This window comes from Ziziphus jujuba, chromosome 11, assembly GCF_031755915.1.
Source record: "Ziziphus jujuba cultivar Dongzao chromosome 11, ASM3175591v1".
NCBI classification, from domain to species: domain Eukaryota; kingdom Viridiplantae; phylum Streptophyta; class Magnoliopsida; order Rosales; family Rhamnaceae; genus Ziziphus; species Ziziphus jujuba.
Window position 1 is genome coordinate 28,393,782 of NC_083389.1, and position 10,468 is coordinate 28,404,249.

At 36.0% G+C, this 10,468-nt stretch overlaps 2 protein-coding genes across 3 annotated transcripts; both read left to right on the forward strand.

The window, feature by feature from the left end:
- Positions 1–913: 913 nt before the first annotated feature.
- Positions 914–5,250, forward strand: LOC107433383 (probable receptor-like protein kinase At5g18500). 2 transcript variants are annotated; one of them, XM_016044675.4, is made up of 9 exons: positions 914–1,416; positions 2,123–2,175; positions 2,301–2,978; positions 3,068–3,172; positions 3,439–3,561; positions 3,639–3,809; positions 3,976–4,105; positions 4,277–4,489; positions 4,745–5,250. In XM_016044675.4, the coding sequence occupies exons 3-9, from the start codon at positions 2,320–2,322 to the stop codon at positions 4,868–4,870; spliced, it is 1,527 nt and encodes a 508-aa protein (XP_015900161.3). In that variant the 5' UTR covers positions 914–1,416; positions 2,123–2,175; positions 2,301–2,319; the 3' UTR covers positions 4,871–5,250. The 2 variants fall into 2 exon arrangements, with proteins under 2 accessions (XP_015900161.3, XP_015900160.3); XM_016044674.4 differs by lacking the exon at positions 2,123–2,175.
- Positions 5,251–6,843: 1,593 nt separating this feature from the next.
- On the forward strand, positions 6,844–8,111 carry LOC107433384 (transcription factor HY5-like). Its single transcript, XM_016044679.4, has 4 exons — positions 6,844–7,143; positions 7,220–7,406; positions 7,514–7,670; positions 7,844–8,111. The coding sequence occupies exons 1-4, from the start codon at positions 6,951–6,953 to the stop codon at positions 7,913–7,915; spliced, it is 609 nt and encodes a 202-aa protein (XP_015900165.3). The 5' UTR covers positions 6,844–6,950; the 3' UTR covers positions 7,916–8,111.
- Positions 8,112–10,468: the final 2,357 nt, after the last annotated feature.

Below are 10,468 nucleotides of genomic sequence, written 5' to 3' on the forward strand. Positions count from 1 at the left end.
AGGTTTATTTTTTTAAAACCTACTCTGCTCATCCATGTATCTGTTTTGCTTCTCCATACTTGCATGATTTTTCTCATATGCTGTATCTACTAGAAATTTCATTATTATCGCAAATGTAACATTGCTGTTGCACTTTGGGGTATAGTATTAGTATACAGTTCCTTTTCCAACCATGACGATCAGATTCTCTTCATTTTTCCCTCCCCATTGTCTTCTTCTTTGGACAAAAAGGAATTCTCTAAGTGGAACAGGGGTACATTATGTATATAAAAAATAAACCAATCTATCAAAACTTGGTATCGTATCCTAATCCAGTCTGTTTCTTTGACTATCCAACGTTAGTTGGACATACCAATCTCAATATTTTAAAATAATATACAAATTATTCAAATGGGAAATTCACAAAGCTCAAGAAGGTGTGAGAAATTGAAAAGCTGATGAACGTGTAAATACTCATAATGCGGGCATCCATTGGTTTTGGGTTAATTTGCTGTCCAGTCTGTTTATTTGACCCCTAAATTGCCCCAAGTTGCACTACACGTACACATTTCTTGAGAATCACAGTGATTACTTTTGTCTCTGGTAATCATAATCACTTTTTTTTTTTTTTTTGTTTTTTGAAAAATGATATATAATGTAGTCTAAATTTTATGTTTGACTATGAAACAAAAATTATATCAATTAAATTTAAAACACAGAAGTTTTGAATTATATTAAAAAGACCCGCATAAGATCCTTATTTTCAATTTTATTCTGATTTTAATTAGATATTTATTTTTATGAACTCTTTTTTTTTCTTTTTTTTTTTCCCTGATTATCTATTTACTTTAGAATTTATTTTAGATATCACTGTTTATGGAAAAAAAAATAATAATAATAATAAAAAGAAAAAAAGAAAAAAAGAAAAAAGAAAAGAAAGAAATTTGAAGAAACAGCAAAGAAAGCTTCCATTTTTTTCATGCTTCTCTTTTACTGTATGTACTGTAAGGCATGCTTCTGATGCCTCTTCCCATCACCTACCATTGATAACTCCATCCCTTCTTATTAACCCCACCACCACCATTTCCTCATCCCAGAATTGCATATGCTTCTTCTTTTTTCTTCTCTTCTCCAATCCCCTCTTGACTAATTTGCACCACAAGACGCTCTGTGATGTGACATTTTTTGGATTTTCAGGAGGTTAAGAGAGCTTCCTATGAGCTTGGATTCACACCCACTTGCCAATTGAGGAATCCCAGGAAGGAAAACCAACGAAAGTTGAGATTTTCACAATGGGGCTGATTTGGGTATGCGGCGATGGACTATCTTCCAAGTGACTCTTTTTGGAATTCTTTTGATAAGAGATCTGGGCTTGATTTTGTTTCATTTCTCAAGGAGGAGACTGAAGAAGGCAGCTCAGATTGGTTTCAAAGGAAGGTAATCGATTGAAAAGCTTTTCAGTATGTAGAAACCTCAGTGTCTATGTTATTCATGTGTTATTGTCCATGATCTTTTTATTTCTATTTGTTTCTAATGTGGAATTGGGGGAAAAAAAAAAAGGGGGTATTTAAGGTTCTTGTTTTCCCTGAGACGCAACGCAACTGAACTCAAGTAAGCAAGTGGTTGTGTTAGCAATTTTTCGTTTTTGTTATGCCAAAATTTTATGCCCTTGGCGCGGCTATAGGTTAACTGCGTAGAAGGTGACCAAAGTTTTGATCTTTCTTGGTTGAGTTGAGTTGATATGGGTTGGTGTTATGGAATCATGAATGCATATGTTGGTAATATCTATTTCCTACTTGATTATGATAGGCTGCTGATAGTATGTATTTAGAGTTTGGAAATAGGTGAGTCTGATGACTGAAAAACAAATGTTCTGTTTTCTATTTTTCCCATGCTCTCCTTCTGTTGAAGTGCGCCTTTGGCTTCTTCCTGGAAATTGAAATTTGGAATTTTGATTCATCTATTTTCTTGTCCTCATTCTCATTCTTTCTCCATATTCGTTTAGGTGCCCTACTATCTTCCATTACCTCCTCCTCCTTCTTCGCCCTTCTTTTTTTATTTATCTATTTTTTCTTTTCCTAAATGTTACGGATTTGGAATTTTTATCAAAGAGAAAATTAAAAAGTTGGGTATTGATATTTAGATGACTGGATTTTATGTCTGTGCTGAAAGACGTGAAACTTCTCACATGATCAGGTAAGTTGCATAACAAATTGAAATTTAAAAATTAAAAAAAAAAAAAAAAGAGAAAGAAAAGATGTCCGTTCCTTGCTGGATACATAGGTTGACGGTTTTCAAGTCTTTTCAATTGAATTTTGCAGATAGCTATTCAAAGCAGAAATGGCGTCGGATCTTAATGAGGGATTATCTAAAAAGACATTTGTTTTCGGTTTGAAGGTCTGGGTATTAACAGGGATCTTTGTTGGGGTGTTCATTGTAATTATCCTGCTGGTGCTATCAATATGCCTAACTTCAAGAAAACGATCGAGAAAAAATAATGATATGCTTCCCCTTTGCCAAATTCCAAATGTTTCAAAGGAAATCAAAGAGATTAAAATAGATCAAGTTTCAGCAAGTAATTATGCTCACCATAATGGAAATTTTCTCACCCTAAATGATAAATTTAGTGATAGAGAGTCTGAGAAAGTTTTGATTAATTCAAAGACTGGAGATAGTAGCAGTCAATCAGGCTCTTTTACTAGAATAGAGAAGGAAGGTGGTGGTGGTGCTGGTTGTCAATCTGGTGAAGGGGGTGGTGGCGGGAAAGTTTCAGTTCAGAGACCTTCATTGCGCCCTATAACTGCCCCATCTCCTCTCTCTGGTCTTCCTGAATTCTCTCACCTTGGTTGGGGTCACTGGTTTACACTTAGGGACTTGGAACTTGCAACAAAGCGTTTTTCCAAGGAAAATATCATTGGTGAGGGTGGATATGGTATTGTTTATCGAGGTCATCTGATTAATGGGACTCCTGTGGCTGTCAAGAAGCTTCTCAATAATCTGTAAGTTAGTCATTGTTACGGTAGTTTTGAAAACTTTCTTCGCATTGTAATATCTAGTCCTATATAATGCTTCTCTGATCATGTTGTAGTGGACAAGCGGAGAAGGAATTTAGAGTAGAAGTTGAGGCTATTGGGCATGTACGGCATAAGAACCTGGTTCGACTTTTGGGATATTGCATTGAAGGCACCAACAGGTAGGACATCCTTTGAAAATTTTCTTTTGTCTGGTTGGGGTGGGGTGGGAGAAGAGTGGTACTGTGGTATAGACAGGCAAAGTTCGTCTCTCAGCACCCTATCTCTTGAAAATAAACTCATTACTGATTTGCATTTATCTGCATTAAATTTTATTTTAATGGATCTAGTTGAAATTGAATACCCAAAGGTGTTTTTGCTAATGTTTATATGAGGATGAGTGATATTTTCCATGTAGCTTAGTCAATAACATGACGATAAGTTTCAGGTTGTTGGTGTATGAGTATGTGAACAATGGCAATTTGGAGCAATGGCTCCATGGAGCTATGCGTCAACATGGTTGTCTTACTTGGGAAGCGCGAATGAAAGTGCTCCTTGGCACTGCTAAAGCGTAAGTCTCATACACTTTTGTCATAGATACTTATCGTCGTGATTCATCTTCATTTGGGTCGTGTTTCCATCTTGCAGGTTGGCTTATCTGCATGAGGCAATTGAGCCAAAAGTTGTGCATCGAGACATCAAGTCAAGCAATATCTTGCTTGATGATGACTTCAACGCTAAGATATCAGATTTTGGTCTGGCAAAGTTGCTAGGTGCTGGAAAAAGTCATATTACTACTAGAGTTATGGGCACCTTTGGGTTAGTAATCTTTCTAATGAAGAGTTGTTTGCCATTTGTGCACTGGATTGTTTTTTAGCCACCATATGCTTTTGTTCAAGTGATGATTGTACTAGTAGAAGAAACTATTAAGTCTTCAGTTCAGAAATATTTATCCCGTTTTCCTTATTTTTCGCTTGTTTGTCAGATATGTTGCTCCAGAATATGCCAATTCTGGCCTTTTAAATGAGAAGAGTGATGTTTATAGCTTTGGTGTTGTTCTTTTGGAAGCTATTACTGGAAGAGACCCAGTGGATTATGGTCGACCAGCACATGAGGTACACAATTTGTGGATTGCTACTGAGCATTTACTGAAGCTGTTTTTCTTATTTAGTCTCAGTGCTGTTCTTTTTACAAAGAGACACTCAAAATCACTTTGGATTTCATCATACAGTCTACTGTGAGAAATGGTGTATGTTATGTTGACACCTACTGGATAATTGGTTCAGGTAAATCTGGTAGACTGGCTTAAGATGATGGTTGGAAGCAGGCGTTCAGAAGAGGTGGTAGATCCAAACATTGAAATGAGGCCATCAACAAGTAACGTTAAACGAGCACTGTTGACTGCTTTGAGGTGTGTTGATCCTGAGGCCGACAGAAGACCTAAGATGGGTCAAGTTGTTCGCATGCTTGAGTCAGAGGAATACCCAATACCTCGAGAGGTTTGTTACTGAAATCATCTTTACAGTATCAAATAGCACCTTTTTTTTTTTTTTTGTGCATCTTTTTTCCCTTGAAAAAAATATATTAGTGTAGTTATTCTAAACAGAATTTTCCATCTCTAAACAAATATTGTATGATCCAAATTTTAGGACCTACTTGGCTTGTTTCATCTGAGGTTTCCATGTTTCTACCATTATAAAACTTAGGGAGGAGTTGTTTGTTGAACCTTATAAGGGTATCTGGTTGGAATACAGGATCGAAGACACAGGAGGAGTCAAGCAGGGAATTCAGAGGCTGAGCGTCAGAGAGAGAATTCTGATACAGATAGGAGTGACAATCCAGAAGGGAGATCTGGCAACAGAAGGAACAACCATACATAGATAGTTAAAAGTTGGACAAGTCCATTTTAGAGTCTAATGAATAGAAGAGGCCATTGCATTGCGTTTTCTCAAGCTTTGAATTGAGACGAAGGATGGTTGTTTTTCAATTCCTATAACTTGTGTCCAAAAGTGGCATTAGAATGGACGCCCTTTCCATTGGTTGTGTGTACAGTTCTCCGCTCTTTTTCAAATTTTGTTTCACGGCCCTAGCTCGTTTTAGCTCGGTGGGGATTTACTAATGAGCCCCCTTGTTAAGAGAAAAACACTACTAAAAGGGTAAAAAAGAGAGTTTATTTTGTGGTTGTATTCAAAGGCAAACTTGCTAGTTTTCTGGATATTGAAATTTATGAAATATATATATATATATAGTCATTTTCACATATCCATAACTCATGACATTTCTTTTTGCTCAAGATTTTTCCTTCCAATCCCGCACTGAACCAAACCAACCCCCAATGTTAAACAAGTACAAGAGAAAAGCTGAAGAGCAGGGGATGATTTTCGCGATGGTTGAAAGACTGTGAATGGACATAATCTTTGAAGAAAGAAAACAAAAACAATTCATAAATGGAAGTTACATGGTTCTCGTGTCAAACCCCGCGTAAGTCCTCACCAACAACATCGTCGTAAACTTAAGACTCCCTATGGTTATGGTTGATGATTTTAGCTCACAGGTTGAAAATCTGAGAGATGAAGGAAGCACAATGAGAGAGAAGCAAGGGAAGAGAGGTGTTGGTAACTCAAGTTTGGACCAACATCTCCGCTTTTATAGCTCCTCATCCAAGTTAGTTTTGTCGGATAAAGGGATTTTAGCTAAGAGTTGAGGGACTCAGGGAGAAGTTTCGTATCCCATGTACCTTTTCGTTTTATGCTTGGTTTTATTGTCAACGTGGGCTGATCTCCACATTTTCCTCGTTCATCCACAGTTGTCTTGCTTAGCTTGTTTAGCCTTCTCTAAAGTGTCCATTTGGTCATTTCAAATGATTTTTCAAGAATAATCTTTTTTCTAAAATCACCATGTAGGTGATCTGCCAATAATTGAATCTTTGGAAGACGATTTCATATTTTGTTGCCAAATACTATATGAAGCGCACTTTGAAAGTGAGTTTAGCTAATTAAAATCACTTCCAAATCGATACTTAAATCACTCTTAAACAGATTGCCTTGTGCTTGTGGCAGTGTTTTTCTCTCTTGTGCCCTTCTCGACATTAGCTTTTTACTTGTTAGCCCTCGGGTTTGTCTTGCATACCCCTTGTCAACTCTAGCACTCTACTCTGCTTCCCCAAACCGACATCACATATTGTTGGTTGTTGCTGCTGCTGACTCAAATGCCTTTCCATGCTTGAATATGAGATAACGTGACTAAGTGAAATGGACCGCTGCTTTATCTTGAACCGCACAATGTATCGCTATTAAACGAGCAAACCATAGTCCATTTTTGTCTTTTTATTGGGTCCTTGGCTCCTCCTCATTACCAAAAAGATTTAAAAAATAAAAAATAAAAAAAGCAGCTGCAGCAAAGCATCTGTGCGATTGATGCATCATGAACCATGGAGATATATATATATATATATATTTATGTATATTTTTTGGTAACATGGACCATGGCGATATTATCATAGCATAATATGTATATATTCAAAAACAATATAACATAAAAAAAAAAAAAAATTAATTAATCTCGAAATAAATATTAGAGATTGAACTGTGTTACATTGGAAGAGTAAATATTGAAAGAGAAAAACAAATGAAGAAAATGTAATAACTAATAGGTAGCTGTAGTACTAGAAATTAAGGTTAGTCATAATTATAAAAGTGGCGGCTGTATGCACATCAACGTGTTCCTTGTTGGACCAAAACTTTGGTAGGACTGGAGTGAAGAGTCACATATCTATCAGTGAAGAGTCACATATCTATCCTTTCCCTTCTATTTCTTCCCAGACCAGGCCTCATCAACATTATTTATTGTGAGAAATTCCACTTTCATGTTCCAATTTACAACCTTATTATCTATATAAATTCTTCATCAGAGATCTGTCATAGGAATAAGTTACATTTAAATAAATATATTCATCAATTAATGTCTCAGAACCTCATCAAGCCACCCCTTTCTTCTTCTTCTTCTTCTTCTTCTTCTTGGACCTGGAGGAGCAGGTCTTCTTTTGCAGCTCCCTCTGATTCACTCCAGCTTCAGCTTCAGCTTGAGCTTGTACATGACAGCAACAGCAATATAAAGAAGGAGAAGGAGAAGGAGAAGGAGAAGGAGAAAGTAGGTTAGTAAAAGTTTCTGGGTATAGTTTACAAAATTAAATTAAATAATTTGATTCTCTTGCTTAATTAATTTCCAAGCTAGCATGGCAGCAGAGGAGATGAGCGATGAAGAGTTGTTCACGGTTCCAGACGTAGAAGCAGCAGCTCCACAATCTATTCCCTCTGCAACTACTGCAATCACTACCACTTCGCAACTGCCTGCCTTTCCCGGGAAACGCCGCAGGGGCCGAAATCCCGTTGACAAGGAATACAGACGACTCAAGAGGTAATAGCTAGAAGCTGCTATATATATATATATATATATATATATATTTCTCAATTAATTCCTACTCTGGTGCATGCATGCCATATATCGATCTATGATCCTTCCAGGTTGCTAAGGAACAGAGTTTCTGCTCAACAAGCCCGAGAAAGAAAGAAGGTATACGTCAATGATCTGGAGTCCAGGGCTAAAGAATTGCAAGATACTAACTCAAAGCTAGAGGAGAAGATCTCAACGTTAATTAATGAAAACACCATGCTTCGCAAGGTGAGCTCCCACACTACTAGCTGTTACACTACTTTATATGCGTATTTATATGTATATATATATATATATATATATATATCATTCTATAGTTGTATATTTAATCTAGATATATAGACAGCTGGTGTCATATTATATTTTTTTACAATATAAATCATGGAGAGAAAACCAAACAGGTTCTCCTCAACACAAGGCCTAAAGCTGATCAAAGTGTGGACCCAAAGCAGGATCAATTAAGCAAGAGCTAGCTCATGACAATTAGCGATTTTTAATCAGGATATTTGTTATATTATTTATAAATGTTTAGAAGAGACCCTTTCTTAAATGATTGCATTAATCTCACCGCTTGAATGTGTCTCTATATGTTTGTTAGGTAAATTACATGGAACCTTCATTTGTTTAAAGCCTTTCTTAATTTGGGATATCGATTGGCAATTACTCCGATCCCCTGTCTGATATGTTCATTATGATGATTATGCCAGCAATGTCACAGGTCGCAACTTAAAATTTCCAAATCCAATTCTCAGGGCTTTTACCCAAAAATAAAATAATAGAAAAATAATATGCAATTCTTAGGGCTATTTAATTAGGGAATCAGGAAATGAAAAGTAGAAGCCTAACTATTTGACAATTTAGTTCACATTAGTCGGCGAAAAACCATAAATAAGCAAATTGACAATGTATTTGTCAAAATTTTAGTAGGATATATCCAATATATCATGTATATATATATATATATATATGTATGTATTCTTCTCATGCAATAGATGAAATATTCAACATATATATATATTTTATATAATTTTCAATAGTTTGCAATGATTTTGTATATTTTCCACATATACGATGCAAACGCTAAGATATACATATATATATATATATATATATATATATGTATGTGTGGTCCCATTCTCCTGGGCATTATTAACATTCGATAGCATATTACAGGACATGGTATTATTTAGGATATATTATATTATAATCGCCAGTGGAGTATTTGTGTGTGTGTGTGTATATATATGACCTTAATTTGTTGGAAACATACTTTCTATTCTACATTAAATATCTAATAATATAGTAAGTGTTGAAATTTGCTATTATATCAATTAGAGATTCAGGATTAACTCATTAACTGATTTGATAACTTCAACACACATTTTCACATTAAATTATAATATATTCCCAACAGCACAACCTCTCTCTGTATAGCAGCGTGAGGCTAATTCCCAAAGGAACAAGCTCTCTCTATAGAGTAGAGTGAGGCCAAGTTCCAAAAGAACAAGCTCTCTCTATACAGTAGAGCGAGGCTAAGCAAATAAGGAGGACATCCATGACGATAAGACCCGCCAACTGCATCGAAAACAAACTTGGGTGGGAATGGGAGCAAATAATCCTTACACCTATAAATCACTATGCAGTGTATGAAAACTTCCTAAACAACTCATCGCTTGCAATGGAATCCATAAGAAAAAAATTATCCCTTCAAGCTGACTGCAGCACTATCTATGCAGAAATCTCAGGCGTTGGATCCCATCCGAAGCTCTCTCTCTCTCTCCATATATATATATACTAGGTATGGCCACGTGCGATGCACGTGGTTTGGATTAAAATTTGAATGTTTAATAGCTTTTAAGTAATATGGAAAAGTTTGAATTAAAAATTTGTTAAATTAGTTTTTTTAATTAACATTTTTCAATTTGTTTAGAAGGATTTAATTTTAAATTATTAACAAACATAAATAAATTAATCATTTTATCCCAAGTTTTTCATAAATTTAATATCCAAATCGCATCATATAATTTTAAAGTAAGAACACTTCCAACTAATACGAACCTAGGACGACCTGCTCCTAAACTTGTATTATATTAGCCCGGATCTTAATTAAGTTCAAGTTCTAATGAAATTGACCTCAACCCCTAACCAACCTGTGGTTAGAAACCTTGGTATAATGTAGACACCACAATAGGGGATGGAAAACCTATTGATAAGTCAAACTAAAACAACTAATTCTCTAATGGTGTTTTAGGTGTTCTCAAAGAACAAAGACATAATTAATCTTACAAGTATTTTCTCAATCAAATCAAAGTTAGTTCTTATTGATAACTAAGCCTTTAAATAGGCTTTGAAAGAAACAAAATAAACCCTAAAAACCCTAGGTAAAACCGGCCACACACATAATCTAAGTTTGATTAATTAATTCCTTTATATTAAATTAGGAATTAATTAATTTACAATAAAATAAAAACTTTCTTAAAGTTGTCCAGAAAATAAATAAATAAAAACCCAAAAAGAAAGAAAATCAATCGCAAATTAGGTAACGAGTTGACTTTGACATTTAGGCGGAATTATTTCTTCAACCGAGCTAACTTATGTCTGCCTGATATCCGAGCTAACTGATGGTATATCCGAGCTAACTGATGTCTGTCTGAGCTAACTTATGTTTGGCCGAGCTAACTGATGTCTGTCCGAACTAAGTTGTGTCTGGCCGAGCTAACTGATGTCTGACCGAGCTAAGTTGTGTCTAGCCGAGCTAACTGATGTCTGGCCGAGCTAAGTTGTGTCTGGCCGAGCTAAGTTGTGTCTGGCTGAGTTAACCGATGTCTGGCCGAGCTAAGTTGTGTCTGGCCGAGCTAACTGATGTCTGTCCGAGCTAAGTTGTGTCTGGCCGAGCTAAGTTGTGTCTGGCCGAGTTAACCGATGTCTGGCCGAGCTAAGTTGTGTCTGGCCGAGTTAACTGATGTCTGGCCGAGCTAACTGATGTCTGGCCGAGCTAACTGACGTCTGTCCGAGCTAAGTTGTGT

Coding starts and splice junctions, on each gene's coding strand:
- LOC107433383 (XM_016044675.4), top strand. CDS start 2,320: ATGGCGTCGGATCTTAATGAGGGATTATCTAAAAAGACATTTGTTTTC. Junction 3,173..3,438: donor TGCATTGAAGGCACCAACAG/GTAGGACATCCT, acceptor GATAAGTTTCAG/GTTGTTGGTGTATGAGTATG. Junction 3,810..3,975: donor AGAGTTATGGGCACCTTTGG/GTTAGTAATCTT, acceptor CTTGTTTGTCAG/ATATGTTGCTCCAGAATATG.
- LOC107433384 (XM_016044679.4), top strand. CDS start 6,951: ATGTCTCAGAACCTCATCAAGCCACCCCTTTCTTCTTCTTCTTCTTCT. Junction 7,144..7,219: donor GAAGGAGAAGGAGAAAGTAG/GTTAGTAAAAGT, acceptor TTAATTTCCAAG/CTAGCATGGCAGCAGAGGAG. Junction 7,407..7,513: donor GAATACAGACGACTCAAGAG/GTAATAGCTAGA, acceptor TGATCCTTCCAG/GTTGCTAAGGAACAGAGTTT.